The sequence below is a fragment of the Balearica regulorum genome, chromosome 9, assembly GCF_011004875.1.
Source record: "Balearica regulorum gibbericeps isolate bBalReg1 chromosome 9, bBalReg1.pri, whole genome shotgun sequence".
NCBI lineage: Eukaryota > Metazoa > Chordata > Aves > Gruiformes > Gruidae > Balearica > Balearica regulorum.
This window is the reverse complement of record NC_046192.1, coordinates 10,784,074-10,807,281: the sequence shown is the minus strand read 5'-3', so window position 1 is coordinate 10,807,281 and position 23,208 is coordinate 10,784,074. Positions and strand designations below refer to the sequence as shown.

Below are 23,208 nucleotides of genomic sequence, written 5' to 3'. Positions count from 1 at the left end.
GCAAAGGGACTAGAGTAAATATCCCAGAAATGGCAAAAATTGCAAGTGAAAAACAAATAAACCTTAGTTGCTTCACTGGAGCTACAGTTGCCTCCAATATGTAAATGCAGTGGCTACCCATGCTATCCTTGCCTCTGTGGGCTCAAGATTAGACTATCCTACTTGTAGTACTATTATACTGAGAGAGTTGGGATCATTCAGCCTGGAAAAAAGAAGGTTCCGGGGAGATCTAATTGCAGCTTACCAGTATCTGAAGGGGGCCTACAGGAAAGCTGGAGAGGGACTGTTTATCAGGGAGAGTAGTGACAGGACAAGGGGTAATGGGTTCAAGCTGAAGGAGGGTCGATTTAGCTTAGATGTTAGAAAGAAATTCTTCCCTGTAAGGGTGGTGAGGCACTGGAACAGGTTGCCCAGAGAGGTTGTGGAGGCCCCATCCCTGGAAGTGTTCAAGGCCAGGTTGGATGGGGCTTTAGGCAACGTGGTCTAGTGGAGGGTGTCCCTGCCCATGGCAGGGGGGGTTGGAACTAGATGATCTCTAAGGTCCCTTCCAACCCAAACCATTCTATGATTCCATGATTCTATGTTTTAGGACACATCCTCAGGTCATTGTAAAGCCAAAGTTTATGGACTACTTAATTATTATCTAGTTAGACCCAAGCCTCAAACTATTTATGTAAGGAGTTTTGAGGGGCTTTTAAACCTTAATGCCCAATGTCTCTGAAAAATTGCTGTTACCCCATGATAAACTGCCACAGCTGTGCCTAGGAAGTGCTCCAGCTGGTCCATATTTGATTTAAATAGGGAAGAGCTGCTGTGCCTAAAAGTTGAACCTTCCTTCTGCAATCTTTCTCTTCCCTCCCCAACACAGTCTTGATGCAAAATTCATTTTTTATTTTAGCACATAATGGAGAGGGAGTTTGGGCAACTTCATGGATTAGATTCAAATTAAATAAGGAACACAGTCAAGAACAGGGTGAAGAGTTGTTCCATTAATATGTGAAGACTAAAACTGTGTTTCAACTATTGCTGTTTAAGTCCTATATAAGGACAAAATGCAAGAATTTTAATTCACAAAGCAATATTTAAAATGAAAACTGAATCAGACTCATTGTTTTCCCAACACTTTGCACAATTACTCATGTTCCAGTAAAAACAATGAGAAAATAAAATATGAAATGTACACGAACATGTTGTAAGCTTTTGTGAAACACTGCTAGCTCAGAGTCTTGATATCTTCAGTGACAAGACCCAGAGGTCAACATAGCTGTGGCTTTGATAGCCATTCAGAAAATTCATGTTGATTTGGTGAAGCTAAAGTGATTTACTTTTCATGTACTCAGAAATCCACAGCAGGTGGGTTACTAATAAGCATTTAGCATTCCACTGGCATTGTGCAGATGTGCATGTGAATACACAGGCCTCAGCTGAGCAGGCTGTACAGACACACTCTAAGAAGAGCTTAGTATCTAACTAAACAAGTCTGAAAAATGTTAGGATGGGTAAAAGGAAATGTTATCAGAACAATGAAGATAACAACGTCCTCTCAAAGTAAAACCTAGTAAGATGGCTTATCTGAATGTGATGCTTAATAATTTTACTACCGTCATGTTGTCTGGTCCACTTAATGTCACAATAACAGTTCCTGGTGGTCCAGGGGGTCCAGTTAACCCAGTGTCACCCTTGAAAGAAAAAAGAAAAATAGAGCAATTACAAGCAGTGTATTTTTATTGTTTCAAATTACCATCGCTATTCTTCTGACATTGTGAAAATTTTTCTGTCATTACACTTAGCCGTTAGTACAGCTAACATTTCTATTTACTTGCCATTTATCTTCCAATAAAAAGGCATATGGAAGCCTTAAGACTACTATGACAGCCTTCTCCTAGCTGAGAAACATAAAAACACATATGCTTATTTCTGTTAGAATTATCTTCAATGTTTGATACTATTTGCTTAGAAGTTATATAACCATTTTAACTCTAAATCAAAGTATCTCCTTTATTATAATTTTACTCCCAATTTAAGTAAATCAGTAACATAACAATCTGTCTTTGGTGACATCCTTAAAACTGCAGTCTGGGTATTACAGGGAGATGATTGTAACAGAGTGCTGACAGATAAAATTAGCTTTCATGTGTTCTTAACCAAAAATATTAATATCGCAGTACACTTTTTCATTAAGGATCTTTTAGGGAAAGTCCTAAACCTGATCTTTCTTGTGGAGCTCAACAAAACAACATCCGTAATTTTCAGTGATTTTAAGCCAGTGCACTTGCAGCATAACAGCAAAGAATGCATCACTTTCAGAAGGAAGCAAGATGCTCCATGGTCAGCTGAGCTCATGCTAATGAATAATCAATTCTATTTACAGAAATTTTCCCAGGAAACTTCCAGCACATTGCTGGTAGTAATTACAGAGTTAAAACCAATCCCACTGTCAGACAGTGCTGTTTCAGCCCACAGCTGAACCTGTGCAGGTCAGTTAACATAACTGTGAGATGCCCCAAGTTCTTGAAAGGATCCTTTAAGGAGACTCAGACTGACTACACTGGCCCTCCAACTGCAGGCTGAGGTCCTGTGAGACAATATATATATATTTGTAGTCATTTCTAATTTAATGTCACTTATATGGGATACAAAGTACGAACATAGGCAACAAATCATCCAGTTTTTATTCAAAATCTGGGAGGTTTTCTAGCATCACAAAGGCTGACACTGAAAACATGTGGGCCATAAGAAGTTGTGAGTCTACAGATGCTATATATTTACCAATGTTTACATGCTTACATAAGCATTGAGGAACACTGTGCAAATGATCTATAAATGAATTTAAATGTTATGTGTTAGTAAATATTAACTACTGGCTCCTCTTAGGCTTCTACCCTTCTATCAGGAAGTTTATATCATTAGCTTTTATGTGAAAACAGTTTGTTCTTAGATATTAATTGCCATGTTTCCATTTTCCAATAAAAGACTTCTACATATATACTGAAAATTTTTATTTCAGTCTACTTACTTCCCTAAACATTTCACCACAGTATATCAGAAAAAGCAGAAAATAGAAACAAAACTCAAAAAATGTTTTAAGGATTCTATACAATTACCTTTCTTCCTTTGGTTCCTATTACTTTGAGTCCCATAAGACCCTGTAAAAAAATCCCCAAATGTTATTATTATTTTTTTAAAACACCTACAAAATGAAATAATTGATGTTAGACATAATAGGAAGTTTTCATTTTTATTACCAATCTGAGACTACCTTAGGTCCAGGAGGTCCTGCCTTCCCTGGCATACCCTACAAAAAAGGAAAACCAAATTTCTTAATTTAAAAAATTACAATCTGCAGCACCAATGTAGGTGTTTTGAAGTACCCCATTTTCACATGAGTTTTATCACTATTTTTATTCTTTCTTCCGTCTTTACAACTGCTGTTTGTTGTGAGTGGGTGACAACAGTATCTATAAAGTCTAGTTGCAAACATACATCTCTAGTACAGTTATACACATTAGTGTTTAATGTGAATTTATGAGAAATTATTTGAAAATCAAAATTTAAGCCTACATGCACAAGGATGCTTCTGAAAACATGGAAATTATCATGCATAAAAATAATCAAAAGAAACTGAAAAAAAAAAATTGGATGTGTACAGAAGGATATGGATTTTACATACACAAGTCTCTAGACCACAAATAAGTCTGGGAGAGTCAGGTACTTGTATTCCATGGGTTTCTCAGAAAATGGAAGGCTAAAGTAACAAGTGAGCCATAAGTTAATACTCACTGAAGGTCCTGGAGGGCCCTGTGGTCCAAGTTCCCCAGGATAACCTTGAGCACCCTGGGTACCCTGCATATTAAAACAGAAACAGGAATAAATCTCCTGGCAAGATTATGAGCAAACCACAATGCTAAATTCAATGAACTGAATAACTGAGAAGCAGCACTGTTTCTGGATTTCCTTTTCCTGTCTTAGGATAACACAAAAGTATAATTCCTCCTCACTGCTCCATTGGTTGGCATATGTTTTGAAACATCAGAAAAAATTTCTGTTCTAAAACTAAACTACTGAAGTGAAGATGTATGTGCTGGTTAGCTGTGGACATGCTCAGAATTCATATAGTCCTATTGCTAGCCCTAATAAGCCTTTAATCTTTTGAATATTCTACACCATAAATTATCTACCTCATTTTCAAAGACATGGAAAATTAAAATTAAAATTAATTTAATGCCCTCTATTTATTGTAACAGTCAAAAGAAATGTCTGCTTTGCCTTCTCCTATTAATCTCCATTTTTAATTATGGATCATACTGTCCTTTGTTAATAGTCCTGTAGAAGTTCAGCTGGTCTAATCTGTTTACTCTTACTTCATGGGGAATTTTTGCAGTTGGACTAGATGGTCATTGTAGGTTCCTTCCAACCACTCCACTCCACCCCACTCCACCCCACTCCACCCCACTCCACCCCACTCCACCCCACTCTGTATGTAGGGGTAAACCCCTAAATCTATGACCGTTTTTTCTCCATTTCTAAAGTATTGTTGTTTGTCTGAAACCTGACTTCCCTATCTCACTTTACTAACACATAATGGACACCACTATTGGTTCTGATGGCAAAATTAATTGCTATTGTCTTGGTGTACTCTATTTTGTAAAGTCAGAAGAAATATTTTTAATATATTGTATTAATCAGATTACATAAAGTTAATAATTTTTTAAAGGCACAGAATTATTTTCTGGTTTAGAAACTAGTAAAATAATTGTAAAAAATACTATATCTATACAAAATGTATATGTTATATTTTAATATATATACATATCTATCTATCTATCTCACAGTCTGAATTAATTCCGAATTACCTGAAGTCCAGGCATTCCTGGCAATCCCGGATCACCTTTTGCACCATACCCTTGGTTATATCCATCTGCAGGGCACCCCTGGACAATTAGATAAAAAGGAAGATAAAAAGTTATGCTGTAGAACTGTCTAGTGGAACAAATCTTCTAATACAGTTTATAGGGAAATAAGTGACATCAGAATTGCATAATGATGTTCACTATGGATAGTTCTACCTTTTAAAAGATTTTATTAAACAGAATATACTTTTCTCAGGCATTCCAGTTCTCTGTTAGGAGCACTCTTCATTTCAAACATACCTATGTTACTCACTGTCCTAACCCTCAATTTTTTTTTTTTTTACTTTTTCTGCCTTTAAAATACTCTCTGGTGCATCTGCAGATTTCCATATGAATTCATAAGCTGTTTGGGGCAGGGGTTTAGTTCTTTGCATGCTTGAAAGGGTTAAATTCATTACACACAGTAACAGTATTTAAAGGGGAAAAAATTATGTACTGTTTTGTAAGCCCAGGGTGAATGCAGCTAGTACAGAGGAAACACTACAGTTTGTGGTTGCTGCTTCTGGAAAGTAGACCTTGTTTCTCATGAATGAAGATGTTAAGAACTCGTTTCCAGTAGCAGATACCCACAAGCAGTTGATCATCAATAAATATTTCACGTAATATGGTGTAAGTAACTGACCTTCTCTCCTTTGATGCCAGCAATACCCTAGGGAGAAGAACAATCATATTATTAAAATAGAAAAGTTAAGAGAGACAGTGGCAAAAGGACACCTTGTAAATATTCTCTGAGCCTAGTGCTAAGTTACTTATTTTCATGGACACAGTTTATAGCCAGGTACACGTTTACTGTGCCAGACTTCAATTTAAGAAGAAAGGGCATATTGTTAAAAAATAGTCCAGTCTCACAGTTATGACTCCACAAGTGAAGGCAGAACAGTTTCGAAGCCTGACCTTAATAAATAAATAAATAAAATCAGGAGAGCTCATAAAGTAAAAATCATGTTTAGAAGTGATTAGATTTGAAGCCACTGAAACTTGACAGACAGCGTTCCTTTTCCATTTCTTGTTTAGAGGTTTCTTTTAAAAACACATTTCTACAGAGAAAAAACAAATCCCAGGGTTAGAGCAATGCAACCATAATGAGAAGCTCTGGGTTTAATTCCTGGTTATTATTGACTTAATTAGGCCATATTCTCAAAGATATTTGGGCATGAAATGAAACTGCAATCTATTAAATATATATTGGACACCTTTAGATATGAGAGTGGTAAATTTTCATGAGTATCCCTTGAGACATTAAAGAGCTAACACCAGTTAATGATTTTGCATGCACTCATTAACTAAGAAGTTGAGGCCCAATATGCAGAAGATAAAGCATTACGTCTAACTTTGGTTTCTTTATCACAGTTTCCATATTAATAAAATGGGGATACCTATATATTTCAACTGTTGTTAAACAGTTGGCCAGCTAATGTGAGGCTTTACATTCCTTCAGTGAATGGCTTTATGTAGAAATGCACACAATCATGAATTTCACAGACACCTACTGGAATGCCTGGAGCACCTCTTCTACCTGGAGGACCTGGAAAACCTCGATCGCCCTGAAAGTAATGAGTGACTATTAATGCATATTATTGTTTGGTCTGATTTTAGCAAATGTGATTACAAAAGAAGTCTTTTATGCTATCATGCCAAAATTTTGAGTTGCGTTATCACTATGTTTGCTAGAAGGGGCAGAGCCTGACTGTATGAGTCTGGGCTGTATCCCAGACACCAGGTTTTATTAGCTATGTCAGATCAGTTTACTGTTTCACTAGAAATGTACCATTTTCTGTCGTAGGCATTCTTCTGACTCCCTCTTTCAGAATGCTGGAAGCATTTGCTCATAGAGCAAAGAAAAACTAGTAAACCTGTAACTTAACATTAAGCCTTTTCTTTTAATTTGAGGACTTCAGAATTGTCAACTGCAAGCTACATACTGGTGAAATAAAATTCATTATCTATCTCTTCTATAACCCTTTCAACAGAAGGATAGATTGGACAAAACTGATTAGGTCTTCTGAATTTAATTTAAAAAGTTTTATCTGTCAAAATATCAAATGTTATTCTTAACTTTTTAGCAAAGGCCATGAACATGTATTATTTAATTATCTATCTTGCACAAAAAGGCAGCAAATTTTTCCCAGTTGATAAAGTCACAAACCAAACCAAATCAAAGTCATCATATATTGGGGGAAAAAATTCAGAATGCTTTTTGGCCATTCCTAAACATAGCCAAACACAATCTAGGTAACATTCAGCTTGGTTTGTACCTTTGTGCCATTGCATCCTGGAACACCCGAGTACCCAGGAGGACCAACAGTTCCCGGTTCACCCTAAAAAGAAGTGCAAAATTGACACAAGCTTTGTTTTCGCACATTCATACTACCCTACAGCAACATTGAAAGAGTTTATGTTGGAGCAGTGTTTCACAAGACTTGACAGATTACAATGTGTTCTTAAATCATTACAATGAGTAAGAACTGCTGATGCTAAGATTGCTATCTCTAGGCTAATTGACAGAGACAATGCTGATGTTGAGACTAGAGGGAGCACATTAGGCTGACGATAATTGTGTACTGAAGACTGTAGTAAGAAAGAAATGGTTAAATCAGTTCTGTTTGTACTTACTGGAAGGCCTGGGGGACCTGAAAATCCAGGTATTCCTGGGACTCCCTAATGATATAAAAACAGAGGAATAATTTTACAAATATTAAGCAAAAGCTCATGATGCAGTTTTCCTTTTGATCGCATTCATAAGAAGAATGAATGCAAGCATGATTCTGTCAAGAGATCATTATTTCCTTAACCCTTCTGACTCTGAACCAAGTATAACAGTAGCTTATGCCCTATTAACATAGACTGGTTTCGACCACAGAAAAAAACTCAAAACAACTCCTCATGGAATTCTAGTCTGACTTTTTCATAGCACACCCCAATACTAAATACATACAGCACAAACATTGTACATAAGGTGTAGCAAAAAAGGCGAAAGTTCTAAAAAATAGATAACACCCATGTCATACATTTTAAAAATACTTCAAAATCATACATAATGGTTTTATTTTTCACAAATCATTGAAGCAAGTTGGCATTTAACCTGACATTTAATATATACAAGTTTGCTTAAAATATAAATACTTACTCGTATACCTTTGGGTCCAGCTAAGCCTGTAAGCCCTGGAGAACCCTAGATCACAAATGGAAAACAATGTATTTCAATATAATTGAGAAAAAGTACATATATGTCAACAGGACATGCAATATTTTTAATACCAATACCAACATGTGCACAAAAAACTATATAAATAAATAAAAAATTATTTGCCTATTACAGACACTAAAGCAAACAAGCATTTAATACAACTTGCATAAATCTTGGCATCTTGCCCTCCTTTTCAGTGTTATGGGGGATGTGTCTCATCATAGGTCAAAAAAATAACAGTCAGAGTATGTTGAGAAGCAGTTGCTATGGAGCTGTCCAAACTGTGAGACCTGGAAGTGCTTTCCTGTGAGGAAACAGCTGGAAGCCTCACCAGTACTCAGGACAGCTTTTTGGCTCCCAGATATGGGTGACGTTCATGTAATGATAAGGGATATGCATGTACCAGCCACTCTCACCTGCACTGTGGTGCGTGGAAAGGAAAGCCAGGAGAAGGCTGAAAGGAGGCTGAGCAGGATGGAAGAGTAAGGCTGAAAGAAGACAGCAAAGCATGCCACAGCACAGTCTAGACAGAACCTGCTGGAATTGCTTCAAGACACTTAGAGCTTTACCGATAGCAAGAAACTTTTATTGTTCCCAGAAAGGAATGGGGAATCTACAGAACTGTGTGGCTCCTAAAATCCTGGGCAACACTTTGTTTCAGATAAAGTACAGGCTTTGAAAAGGAAAAGCTAACTGGAATACGCTACAATAGATGGCATTCAGGCTAAGAGAGATGTTACTGCTGGATAAACTATCCTTACTTTTTGCCATTCTTGCAGAAGTTGTTATCACTTATTAAAATGCCCTACTAAATACTTTTCAGTGAGTTCAGATAAATGGCTCAACAACATGTACGAGATCCACCATGAGCATCCATCAGTTCCACAAAGTATTGTAAAAATGAGATAGGACAGAATAATGCAATAACACCCAAACAAATTAAAATGATAAAAAATTTTGTTTAAAGGTATGGTTAAGTGCTGGAGACACATTAATGCAGGTCCTAGACATAATGTGATTGTGGCTGTACCTTTCTGATTTATTGATGACAGCAGGAACGCTGTTTCTCAAGACAAATATAAATAAAATGTTTCTTAATGAACAATTTGGTTTTTTCTGCTCATGTATGAGTCATTGAAAATTCATATTTAGGCTCAGTATAGGCATATGGGAAAGAAAGCCCAAGTCACTGAAGTCACTCTCTCCGTACTGCAGGCAACTAGGTATTTCTTAAACAGACCAAGATTTATCTTAAAAACCATCTTTCCCCTCAAATTTTCTTAAATTCATTTTTCGTATTTGTTTCAGTAGTAGCTTGTTTCCTCTCTTTCCAGCAAGAGATGTCAGAGCATACTGTTAAGACAAAATTGAGATTATGCTGCTAAAATCTATTTAGACCCATGTTCATTGCCTCTGGCAGTTTAGTCCAGGTGCTTTAGCACTGGCGACTGGCCAACTGACAATAAAAGCCCATGTTCGTATCAGATACTTCCACTCGGCCAAAAATGACCATTGCAGCTGGTGACCACACAACATCCCTCACCAAATAACTCTGCAACAGGTTTTGTTTTGGCTTGGTTTTGGTTTTTAAAACAGAATTCTCTACTCAGTCATAGCTCACTTCCAGAGTCAAGTGCAGTGGTTTCCCTGTGTGTCTTTCTGCGTGTTTCACATACACACCTACCTTTGGTCCCTGTGGCCCTGGAGGCCCTTCTGGACCAGGAAAGCCTCTAAGACCAGGTGGACCTGGAACACCAGGAAAGCCTTTTTCACCCTGTAAACATTAAGAGAAAGTTGTTCTTAAAATATCCATGAATTCTCCTTTTGGTAAGTTATTTTTAAGGCATTCGTTACTTAATTTCTATGTATCTGTCTGCTACTGTGGCAGATATGTTACTCTTGCCCACACTGACCTGTTTTTGTGGTCCTGCCTGTGTGCTGTCTAGGCCATATAGTACCACTTAAGTAACATGCTCATAAGTCTAGTTGAAGATATCAGAAGACAACAGTACTCAAGATTTTGCAGAGTACAGAAGTTAACTGGCAGCATGAAAAGTTTAATAAAGCAGCTGATACATATTCCTTGTTAGTATTTCTATATTGTGTTTAGTCCCTACAAGAAACACAAATCCAAATCCATCATAGTAGCCCTAATTTGTAGTTGGCAAACTTAATGGCTGCTGCTGTACAGTAAGGTCAGTTCCAGATCATCAGTATCTCTCTTCATGCAAACCATGGAAAGAAACAGTGGGAGTCAAATGAAACAAAACCATTCAAATAGAATAAAAGAAGTTTGCTTTAAGTGACAGCTTTTAAATATTGTTCTGAGTCTCAGAGATTAGGACACCCAATTACTTTTTCATGTGTTTTTTAAGGTCAAGTTCAAATAACCAAATCATGTAAAAGACAGACAGAAGATAAAAGCTACACAAATAGAATACAGAAGGCTAAGTTACAGTGGAAGGGGCATTTTCAGTTTTTTACTTAAATATAATGAAAATGCAAGTCTTATCTTGATTAAAATAAAGTGCTTGAAGCCTGGAAACTCACAGGAAATGTGTTTCAGCTCTTTCGATAGCAGCAATTTAGCGTGCTCAATTTTACAATAGCAAAGAGCTGCCTATTCAAGACCTTTTACATCACAGCATGACATGGGAGAGAGAGGATGGGGTTATCAACTCTCTCAGTCAATTTTCCTATTGCTTTATCAGGGAAGAGTTATACAAAAAAGCACTTGCAATTTTGCTGTGCAGAAGTTCCAGTATTTTATTATTTAATGTACAAGATAGGATCCAAAAAAGTCTCTTGGAAGTCAAAACACCTTGGCTTGTCCTTCCACCAATTCTCACCCCTCAAAATCCCACAAACCAGATTTTAAATAGCTTCTGAATTTAAAAAAAAAATAAAAAAATGTAAAGATAGAATATAATCCCAGAATACTTTGACAAAATTCAAAATAAGAATTGCATTATGAAGTCTTTGTGAGATCTGTATCATAAACCGGTATAGCTTTTTATAACAAACCGTTTATTGCATCCACCAGCGTACCAAGAAAGACAAAAAAGGATCATGCTATACCAAGATGTGCCACTGGAGGGGGTGTGGTACTAACTCACAGAAAAACGAACGAAGACCTTGATCTTCCTCCACCGAGCTTGCTACCGCCTCACTGAAGCAAGCCATGGGGTGCCCCCCAGATACAGAGCAGCACTGCGCTTTCCTGACAGCTTCACTCCCCTCCAGGCAGTTTTATCCACATTTTCTTCATGACAGCTCAACAAGATCGGAGGATTCTCAAGTTGGGGAATTTCTTAACATTGAAGAGTTATCACAACATATTGATTAATGTAACTGTCCTGACTTTCCAAAGCTGCCTGAAAAATTTACTCAGTGTAAACAATTATTAACTCTTACCTACTTATTGCTCAGTTGTGGGTGTTCATTCTTACTAGTATTTCTCTCTTAGTGGGCAGCTTATTTTTTTCTAATTTTTCAATTGGTCTTGATTTTACTGGTTAGGATAAAGTCAGGTTAGACCAACTAAGAACATGAAAAATAAGCACTGAGATTTTACTAAAGATATGAACATGAAAAATAAGCACTGAGATTTTACTAAAGATATGACTATTCTTCTTTCCCACTCATGAAAATATGATTTAATACTGAACATCTTTACTTTGAGAGAACTTTTCTCCACCACGGAAATGAAGCTTCCTAAAAGCAAGACCAGCAGTGTTTACTGTGGTGCAATATGATATTTTTTCTTGGTAATAAAAGTACAGGAGGGAAGTTGTGAGTAATTATTTACCAGCCAGATGTGTTGATCAGTGAGACTAATCACAACCCTAAGTCTCTATAGACATCTGGAACCTACCGATAAGATTTAGTATGGCAATCACTGTGTCCACAGTTAGCCTGAATTACAACCATGACTTCTTTAATAATACCCCTTTCATTTGTGAATCCGTTGTTTTTCCAACTACAAGCAGGAGTCTGAAAGAATTTTTGGCATTTGTGTAATTCAGGTTTGTCTAAAAGCCACTCCAGGCCTCTGCCAAGCTACTGTTGGCAACAGACAGAGCTGCAGCTCTGTTACGTTTGATGGATTTGATGCTGGCAAGGTGTTTGTGATTAGAATCCAGAAACTCATCCCCTGTGTTAGTCTGCAGGAGATTTATCTGTTTGATACCAGTGCATGTAGCTTTCCTTCAGGAACCGGAAAAGGGGTTCAGATGGGCAAGGTCCAAAGCTGGAAAGCGGGAAGCACTGAACATGACACTCTCACGAAATTTGTAACAGGAGAGCTGCTGCCAGGGTAATGCTATCTGTGAGCATTTCTTAGGAGTTTGTGAAAGAGACCTAGTGCTTCTGACAGTTGTTCTTGTGCTGGTATTCAAACATCACACAATGCTGTAAACAAACTAATGGATTTAAAAAAAAATTAAACATTTAAAAGCCTTCTCAAACAGTGTGTCCAGAGTTATTTTAAAAGATTTTTTTTAAGGTAACGTATTCCTTTCACAATTCTTTGTAGACTGTTGACAGAATACCCTCACACAATAAATTCACTCACTATATCAACTCAACTAATGTATTAACAATTTCCAAACATAAGCTAATCTTAAAAAAGGAAAAATGTGTTTGTTCTTACCTTATTTCCTTTCATGCTATCGCAAAAGCAGGGACTTTTACCTTTGCATACGCAGCTCTGAAAAACAAAAAGACAAGCTTTATAATACAATTATTTTTCTTATTCTGTTGTTTGATGAGGGGCAAAGGAGATCTCAGTGGCTTTAGCAAGGTAATTATTCCACAACTTAAAAATAAATGCTTGTGAAAAGTGGCAATTCTCAACAGTGGAAAAGAGCTCATTATTCCTCTGTACTGTCTTTTGACAGTAGTTTAATTTTTCAGTTGGGGTAAAGGCCAAGAAGCTGTGCTTCACACCACCAAGGCTCTATCTTCAGTATGCAGTGTAAAATTCAAGAGTTTGGGCTCACAGGACTAAACATTGTTTCTATAGTAAGTTTTTTAAAGAATCACCAAATACACATACTGATATTGTTTTAGATTATATTATTTCTATTTTAATCTATTAACCAACAATTTTCTGACTTTTTGTAGCTGCATTCACCTCCTGACCCTGGCTCATGGTACCTAATACAATTTCAAAGGATTCTCAACCTTGCTGTTTCTTAATTCTGCAGGTTTCCTGAGCCAAGCTGTGTGACAGTGAGTGCCCTCACACAGGGATGTCCCCACTCCCGCACCAAGTCCTGGGGCTGTAGCTGCTACCAGCTTGTCTGTGTCCTCTGGTGAGTCTGGAGTTCAAAGCCCTCCTTGGAGGGCTGAGTGCTGCACTGTAGCATTCAAACCTCTCTTTGAGTCTGTGACCTCTACTGCCAGAGTGTGGCATGGCTATCAGGGAGCAACAATTTAGGAAAATTCAATGATTAAACAAGTATGAAGAGATAGTCAGGTTTTTACTGTTCAGACTTAAGTGAAACAAACAAACAAAAACCCCAAACAAAGATAGTCAGTATGTAACTGGATATACAGTATGACTAAATTAGCTAGCTCATGTACTAGGTAGTCATAGCAGGGAGCTCAGCAGAGCTGCAAAGCACATTTGAGATCCTGGGTGAACATGAGAACACTTAACTCTTCTGTGCCCTGTTCCTGATACAGCTGTTATGGACTCAGTACCTGAGCTAGCCCAGTCTGGCTGGGATAACTCTGCAAAGGACTTTTCTACACTCATGTAGACATACCCTGTTTCAGTGGAGTGGAGGAGAAAAAAAATAATCCTTTGTTAACATAAATATTATACATACTAAAATATTGTTGAGGTTATTAAGGCCATGTATTTCATACAGATGCAGGGTAAACTGCATTTATTGCCCTTCTTTGTACACTGAAGTTCTTCCCTTTGTTTTTGAGGCTCTTGCTGAATGACTTTTTCAATTGTACTGCTCTAGAAAGAGTTATTTTTCAGTTTATCCTCCCACTTTACTATATATGTTTATCACAATAACTTATACTATGGTATAGTTACAGACAATAAGGGACAAATATGACATTGGTTATGAAGATATTTTTCTAAAATTCAGAAAAGAAGGAAGAACTGTACTTTTTCTTACAAGATTAAAGCCTTTAAGATGGTATGATGTGAAGTTTCTATTTAGATCTTGAAGACAGAATTAATTAACCCCTACAGCTGGTCATAATACAACAGCAGCACTGTTTCAAATTTATAACTTTTCCAGTGGTGTTCTCAAAAAAACAGAAAACAAAAGACAGAGGAAAAAATGTTATCCATTACATTTAAAAATGATGTCAGACTCTCATTAAATTTAAATTTTCCTGTAGCAATCTGTTCAGGTAAAACATTTTACAGGATAGAAAAGTATCTTTTCTTCCCACAAGCTAGGATCAAGTTCTATCTTTATCATCCAAAACTGAGGTATGTGGTATCAGCTAGCTGCCTTCATTTCTTACGCAGTTCATGGTGTTTGTCTCTTCCCATTGACTACACAAGGAAACTTGACAACCAGTTTGGAACTGCTCATCCAATCTCTTTAAGTGCCTCTTTTAGGATGGAGGAAAGATGCTGCAAGTACTTGCGGTTCTCTGTGGACTAGACAATTACTGACAGTAGCTGCCTGTCTTTTAGGTAGCTGAAGTTAGGTGAGATGATGCCATCTATTACTTTATAAATAGATGCAAGGGGTATTCCTCAAGTGAACAGCTATTTAAACATTCTTTTACAAAATAAAACAGAAGTTAAAATCAGTCAGCCATGAAAATGCCCCAATGGCTGCGTCTGCCTGTGTTCTGTAGACAGATTAATAGGTGATTACTTGATGTTTCAAGCTAGATTTTCGAAGAGTTGCAAACATGAAATACTTAAGTCTTTGGCATATTTAAAGAACACTCTTTCTTCCCCTGATCTGACAGCTAGAATTCAAGTGGTACTGCATCAGAAATTTGGAAAACAAAGGTGTTGTGTAAGACAGAAACTATGTGACTATGCTGCCTTTACTATTATTTTAACCAATATGATTATATCACCAGAGACACAATAAACACTAGTGTTGAATTAACAGCAAACAGTACCCTGATTTCTTTTTGATGAGGTCTATGAGATTGAAACTGGTTAATCTAAGTTCACCAAGTTATATGACAGATATCTTAATCCATTAAGCATAAATACCAGAGGCTAAAGTGACATACATCTCAAAATAAATTTGGAACACTCAGTAAGACAACCAATTTTTCTTGATCCCTATTCAATAACAGTACCTTCCATCCCAAATTATTCTCTTCAAAATAGGTGACACAGGTTATCAGTACATGCCCGCTAAGCCATATAAAAATGGTAACTGTTCAATGATCAGCATCCCAAGGAAACATGTAAACTAGGACACAATAAAAGCAGTCTTAAATTGCAGGCACTGCATTTTACTGTTGTACAGGGCTGGCAAGTGACTCAAGCTACCACATTCTCAAGGCTTGCAAATTAAAATTATAAATGAAGTACAAGACCTGTGAGACCCATTTACTCAGCAATCTCAACTGCTGAAGCAGAGATTTAGCTTACAGATTTAGTAGACACATGTCTGAGTCCAGGAAAGGCGCTGTTTACTGAGGAAAAAATGCTTACAGTATTCCAAATTCTCTGGATTTCTTCAGTGTAACTGGGAACATATCCTGCCTGACCATAGAGAGCTTTCCTGACAAACAGCCACACTTGGCTTCTAATCTTCCTAGTACCAGTTGTTTACCATCGTAAATCTACAGACCTTCATGGAGTTGCACATTATTTCTACTTGGGAAAGTAAAGCTGGAAGCAGATTCTTTACAGTATTTGTACGCAAAGCACAGTTTTCAGGACACATCAAGCAATCACCAAATGGAATGACTATTCTATAATAGGTATAATCTGCAGAAGACTTGGTATGTACAGATACAGAATAAACTTTTTCTTTTAACTTACAATCAAAGATAATCCAATGTGAAGTTAAATGCATGAACATGTAGAAACTTATGATGCTACACAACTAATCAAGGTTATTAAACTATTTAAAGAAAAAGCGCCTTTGCTCTTCAAGAAGTCAGAATGCTTAGAATGTGTTTAATTTGCCATTAGTAAGCTTTCAGATCAATTTAGGTCTTTTTGTGTACACATATCACTTTAAACTAAACTGAAAAGACCAAAGATGATTTTACATTACACAGTCAGTTAGCTGGATAATACTAAATGTTTTGGCATATGATTTTTACATAAGATTAGATTATGCCTTCTGTAAAGGAGCTTTGAACCAAAAAATCATTGCTCACACTACTGGATGTTTCCACATCCTTGCAAGATGCCTGCAGCTCCTTTATCAAAGGATCATAACAAAACAATAGTATATTGCCAGGTTATAAGATAAGGAAATTGAACATTAGTTATTAATGGGTTATTCAAAATCCTCACGATAACATCTACATAAGTAAATGCATTAGCAAAGCCACAGGTTTACTGTGTGTTTTTCAGTTTTGTGATTTTTGTAATAATTAATCATCTATGTTTATTTCAAATATTTAGATATGGTAGATGGCACTAGATTTTTAATCTAAAAATCTAAGCCAAAGAATAAAGTCAGATCATTATATGAATAATAAATCAAATTAATTCACCAATGAACCAAAATTTAAAAACCCCAATGCTTTCCTGGAGCAATTTACAGAGGAGCTCCTTCCAGAAGTGTTTTGAGTGATAGTAGTAGTATGTTCTTTAAACAATTACACTTGTACATGCTGAAGCATATTTTCTGCAGCGGTTAATATTTCATTCAGTGGGTGCAGCCTTATCTATAACACTGAATTGCCCTTCCTACACTATGGGATTGGATTCTACAGGGCTCTGACCTCTTCCTGCTCCCAATTCAGACTAACTTAAGCATCTGCTTAAAATGTGTTCCAGTTCTCTCCTTCACTGAATCGCTCAAATAAATGACAAAGATAAAAGGAAGAAATAACATAATACGGACTATGTTGTCACCTATACAAAGCTTTATGTAGATTCTGCATGGCACTGCTATTGCTACCCTTGCAGTCATGGCAACTTAATTTGGAGTATCAGGGAAAATCATACATAGCTCACAGCACTTTACCAAAGAACTAGTTATATGAAGGATGTCGGAAAATGTTATCAAACCTGAATATGTCAAAGGACGTCAAAAAGCATTAATGTAAAGGAAGAAAGCAAACAATGATAGGTGTTTCTATCAATGACACAGGCTTTGAGTCCTGTCACTCACATTTGTGGGGCAATGCAATCATAGTGGGAATGGTTTAAAGGCAGGAAGATGAGGAACAGATGAAATGAGCCAGTGAGGGTGATAAGCCAATAACTCTCCATTGATCTCTTTTTGGAATTACATATATCATGACAGAACAGTCAAGACTATTTGTTTGCTTTTCCAGATCCAGAGAAGATCAGAGTAGGTCAGCTATGATTTCAAAATACATATTTGTATTAAAAATATTGCACCCAGGACAGAGAGGCAGCAAAACGTGTTGTTGCAGGCCACAGGCACCACATTCTTTATGTTTCAGATGAAAACTACATCAAGACCACAGAGGACGAGTAATAAAGATATTCAGACGAAACTGAGATGAAATTAAATGTATTCTGTAGGGATATAGTAATCTGGTTCCAGTGGGGCTTACGTTTACACTTTTGGCCTGATTGGTCTTTAATTTCATGGGTGAACTCCACTGATTCCAGAGGTGAATCCTCGTTAACATAAATGAAAGATGACTGTGCAACATGAGGAATTTTAAGATTAATTAAAAGCAGTGCAAGTGATATCCATTAATTACTCTGGACAGTAAAAATAGCCCAGGTGTCTTCTCTCAAGTGGATGGTGAAGCTGTCGCTTTCCTTCATTGGTGGTTCTAATGGCTGATCAGGCTCATTTTTAAAAATGCAAGCCTGTTTTTCATTTAACTCTGATTTTTATTAGCATCTCACCTATCCTGCCACTAGGTCTTTATCTTCTAACTTCAAAGATCACTAAATTAGAACTCCATCAAAACATGGAATAAGACTTATTGGATAAAATCTATTTTTCTGTGATGCCACTTTTTTTTTCCTTTTCCATCTTTCTGCTCATTAAAGGTATATCGTGAGCACCCTACAAATATGCAGGTCATCACAGTGGTCCTTTCTACATGGAAGTAAATTATCAGCTCATTTCCAGTTTTCTGTAATTTCTCTTAAATTCCAATACTTATTAAAAATTATGTATCAATGAGACAGCTCCTTTAAGAGCCTTGATTATGAATTTTCAAGAGCTGCTGACACACTGAGATTTCTGAATTCTTCCTGAGCTGTCTTAGTGCAGAGCAATCACTTTACACATTCCAGCTGCGTCTATAAACCACAACTGAGCACACAGAATAATATTGCTCAAATAGTTGATGTTAATACAGTGCTTAAAACCACTAAGGGTCCATTTCTCTAATGTTCTCTACTATGGTTTCTATTACATCTAATAAAAATGGGTGTAAAGCATTATGATTACAGTAAGTGGAAAGTTTTGCTTTAACATTTATCTACACTGCAGACGTGTGTTGGGGTAGGTATGCTGCACAGAGATGTGAAATGCTGCACTTTCTAAAGGACACTATGGTGCTAGCTAATGCTTCTAGCTTGGACACACATAGGGTTTTGAAAATTTATCCTAACCTGCTCAAGCAGAGGATGTGAGAGCAGAGTTGTATAGGAAAAAGTTCCCATTGTGGAAAAGGCTGTATAAGGAAAATCTTTTCTCTGAGTCTGATGCACCTGTGTTAGGATACTTAGCTAGACTAGCAGAGTCAGTAATTCTATCCACACATGGTTAGTAGATACGTGACCCTGGCAGCATATTCCTTGTGTTGCACAACTGTAAATCACCATGTAGCGTACAAGGTACTGGAGAATGAAGTCCCCTCACTCCAAAACATTGCTATCAAAACAAAATACCAGTCTCACAATTACAATCTGTATACTAAAAGTTTTTCATGCATTCTAAGCATCAAACATGAATTCATTAAAATTATCAAAGACCACGAAGAACTTTTGTGTTTTTTTAGTGATTGCTGGACCAGTAGAACAAAACCAAATTATTAAGCCTTCAATAAGTATAGACAACATAGAGTAGAAATAGGAGCTGATGAGATGAAGGAAAATATGTCAGTTCCCAAACCCTGAAACATTGTGTAGTCACTTGTGAACTGGAAGGCAGCCAGACATTCCTACCTTAGAAGACTCCCGAGAACAGCCATGAATGCTATCAGAATTCACTGCATTTTGCCTACCAGTTTAATACCTAGCACCTGACAAAAAATATTTAATTTTGACTTTCCATTATAAAGAAATACACCTGTAACTTTAACAAAGAACTTGGTCAATAATGTCTAACGTAGGGAGATCGGCTCTCAAAGGACACAGCGGAAGACAACTGTTACGCTACAGACAGTGCAGTTGTTGAGTAAGTTCCATTAAACACTTGTAATAGGAACCTTGCTCAGGGAGTAACTACTGAATCAATATTCCTCCTTGGTGACATAGGCCTCGTATTACTGGTTATGTGCTGCTTTCAGTGTGAGGTGCAGAAGAGAAGTCCTAAGTATTTATGATCACAGGAAAAAACCTTCATAACATTTCACAGAAGCAGGATTTTGTGTCTTAGAGATACACAATTTGTGATCACACAATGTGAAGACACAACGTGTCTATCTGAACTTGATAAGAATTTCCTTACTTTCCAGCCTTAATTTTAAACTGTCAGGAGTTCTTTTGGAAGGGACTTGTTTTTTCATGTAATATAAAGATACATTTATAATGGTATTTGCAAACCATAATGAATGACTGGTATGGAGAAATGGAAGAAGCTGCTGTAGATGAACATTTAAACAACTTATTATGTCAAGGGAACGTGTGTGTGAAAACCCTTTTTCACTTCAGAGATTGAAACCATTTTGAAGACCTTCTCTTAGTTTTTAAAGCAAAAACCTGTTTGGTAAGAACTTTGTATAACAATAATTTTGTAGTGTTAGCCAAATCTCCTCATTATAACTATACATATTTATCACAATAAAACCCAGTAACATAAACCTGAAGTAAACCAGTATAAAGCAGATGGAAACAAAATTTTCATAGAATTTTTGGTATCTCTTGCCTATGTTTAAATGGAATAAATTATGTCCTTCGGGAAAAAAAAACCCAAAACAAAACCCTGTAAACCATCCCACAATTCTTCTTCTTTTTTTTTTTTTTTTTTTTTGTAGTATATTTACTGTATAGCATATCTTTTCTGCTGTGAATGAGTCTATATGGAAGTTCCAAGAAACTACTGTAACATAGCTGTTCATACTATTCTTATGAAAGCATACCATTCTGCCATCTTGCTCATAGTTCCACATACAACTGCCATGGTGCCAACCATATTCTTGTCCAAGCAGATACAGAACAATTAATTATATGGAGCTTCTTTCTCCCTTCTCTCCAACTCACTGGCAGTACAGAATTCACGAGTGTGTGAATGGTAGGGCTTAACAATCTTCACTGTGCCTGCATGTTATCATCATTGCATTAGGATAGAAGAGGTAAAATGTTGTAATTTAGGAAAAAATCCCCAACACCTTGAGTTTTCACAAACTCAAATTGTTTGTGAGCTCTGCAGTGACGACCACTAAGGCCTGCGTTGGAGAAGCTACCTAAAATTACTCAGTATCTATGTATGAAGAGCTGGCATGTTGTGTGCAGTTTTGGAAAACTCTAAGTTGAGGCCCTCAATTGAATCTCTGGGTTTTGGGGTTTTTTAATTGCTTTTAGTCTATAAAGGGAAAATACAGAATTAGTCCCTCTTTAAACACAGAGAATGATAGTTTGCTTTCTTCTGCTAAAACACAGAAAATTTTGATACTTATATTTATAATGACTGATACCTTACTCTATAAATAATCTTACTAGGGTGGAAGTCACTGTGATGAGGACTATCAGAAATTGGACCAAACTGTTCACAATATATTCAGACAGGTAAAATCTCCAAAGGCAGACCCATAAACCTCATCTGTGCGGGTTTCTTCTGACCTGGAACAAGACATGGGCACAACAGAAATAAATATTCTTCCCTTCCACAAGGCAAAAAAGATTAGGCAATTCAGGCCACAGAATTTTGTTTTGTGTAGCAAACTCTTAAGGGTGTTTAATCAGCCTATTCATCCATGCCCTTCCTTCCTAACAGAGGGGTCATCTTAAAAGAGCCATCTAATAACAAAGAATACACACCATTTAACTAGTGAATTTTTGCTTACCTACCACAATATAGTTAATATTACATCACACAACTCGTATTTCTTCCTGACTGCTGAGTGTGGGAATGGTATTCACTATAATTGTTGTCTCCTCAAGCCTGTATATTTTTATATTCATAAAATTCCTGGTGTGCATCTTCTGTTAAGTGGTGCAAATAGCAATGAAAGCAACAGTAGCTTGTTCAGAGAAAGCTTATTGCGCATTTGGTTTCTCCTTTTTTGAAAGGCTCTGTGATTTCACAGATTAAAGAAGAAAAAAGAAAAAAAAGAAAGGTTACTTTTTCTTGCAGCTTCCTCCAAAATGATCTGTGAAAAAATGCAGCATAAAGCCCTAGTTAAAAAGCCTTCATTGAACCAGGCCAAACGGAAAAATCTGTAAACCTGTGAGACTTGTACCCTATCACAAAACTTCTAAGCTAAAAAAAAAAAAAAAACAAAAAAAACAACAGAACTAAAAATATACCAGGTGTGGCAAAATGGAACTTTTTCAGTGTGTGCATGAGAGACTGGGGCTGTAAACAGTTAAGAAGAAAAAAGCCTTTTTGTATTTCACCTTCCTCCTAGGCTCCTGTAATCCATGCCAACATACTGAGCCTTCTAGTATTACTTTGTTAGGCGGTAGGGTGAGAATGTGACAGTAAAACAGATGACCGGACATCCCATACTAGCTGCACTTAATAGCAAAGTATTTTGTTTCAATGACATGTAATGATAAATCAGCTCTAGGTATTGCAGAAGAGATTGCTAGCACAGATCTCGAAATAAATATGCTGTCATATCTATATGAAATGCAAAGCAATGAAGAAAGAACCAGTGTTTGCCTGTCTACTTTGATAATTTTAATGATATTCTTCAGTCAGCAAAATAACTCGAACTATAGAGTTTTGCTGAAATTTATATTTACCTTGTAGATTTGCTAGAAAAAGGCTGTACATCAAGTGTTAACAGTTTGGTTTTGACACGTGTTTACTAAGATCACCTAAGGAGGTTTACCTTCTTTCAATTGTACGACGCAGCATGCACATAGGCACACTTAACATTTCTTGGCCATCAGAGCAAGCGTCCATGTGGTGTAAGAGCAGAACTTCATAAATTTTGATGCACAAACATTAGGGCAACCCTGCTAATTTATGCTCTCTTGGCCCAGCAGGAAAAGCATTGCTCTGCGGTGCTCTGACATTGGCCTATTTCTCTATGGAGATGATGGCTGAATTACAACTAATTATAGAGGCAATCAGGATCAGAACAGTCTAGTATAAATTGGGCCCAATTATCAGAGGAACATCCCCATTGGCTTCAGAGCTGGGATCATATTAACCAAATCAAAGAGAGCACTTCACGAAGGACTTGTTTTTATAACATGCTCAGTAAATTCTCTTTTGTATATTCAGGTGCACATCTTCCCTTCTCGGCTGCCTTATGCAACAAAGAACCTGGGTGCTTCCAAAGGCTGGCAGAGAAGGAACATTCTCACTGTGACATTTTGTCCCTCCAACATTTTTCAGCCTGCATCCCATTCTTACCAGCCTTGGAGATGGTCATGGCTGAGCTGGAACACTGCATTTTTTCCTTCCAGAGCCATGTATTAAGATCTATTTGTGACAGCAATATAGCATGCATATAATTAGGAAAAAAATATTCCATGAAGAAGAAAACACTAGTTTTTAAGTATTTGCATGAAAATTCTAACATTTGTAAAAAATGGAATTAATTGGGAAATACAAACACTTGCTTCTAGTCACAGACAATAAGCATAAG

At 36.8% G+C, this 23,208-nt stretch overlaps 1 protein-coding gene across 4 annotated transcripts in view; it reads right to left on the bottom strand.

Moving 5' to 3' along the window:
* COL4A3 (collagen type IV alpha 3 chain) overlaps positions 1 to 23,208 on the bottom strand; it is a 66,539-nt gene that overhangs the window by 39,537 nt on the left and 3,794 nt on the right. For 3 of the 4 annotated variants that reach the window (XM_075761044.1, XM_075761042.1, XM_075761041.1), the window contains exons 2-13: positions 12,749 to 12,805; positions 9,782 to 9,871; positions 8,038 to 8,082; positions 7,524 to 7,568; positions 7,166 to 7,228; positions 6,401 to 6,454; positions 5,533 to 5,559; positions 4,854 to 4,931; positions 3,781 to 3,843; positions 3,260 to 3,295; positions 3,105 to 3,146; positions 1,602 to 1,679 (exon numbers count right to left, since the gene is read on the bottom strand). In XM_075761044.1, the coding sequence (XP_075617159.1) occupies positions 1,602 to 1,679; positions 3,105 to 3,146; positions 3,260 to 3,295; positions 3,781 to 3,843; positions 4,854 to 4,931; positions 5,533 to 5,559; positions 6,401 to 6,454; positions 7,166 to 7,228; positions 7,524 to 7,568; positions 8,038 to 8,082; positions 9,782 to 9,871; positions 12,749 to 12,763 (636 nt within the window). In that variant the 5' untranslated portion in view covers positions 12,764 to 12,805. Of the gene's footprint in view, positions 1 to 1,601; positions 1,680 to 3,104; positions 3,147 to 3,245; positions 3,296 to 3,780; positions 3,844 to 4,853; positions 4,932 to 5,532; positions 5,560 to 6,400; positions 6,455 to 7,165; positions 7,229 to 7,523; positions 7,569 to 8,037; positions 8,083 to 9,781; positions 9,872 to 12,748; positions 12,806 to 23,208 lie in introns of those variants that run through there. The other variant, XM_075761045.1, reaches the window with a different exon arrangement.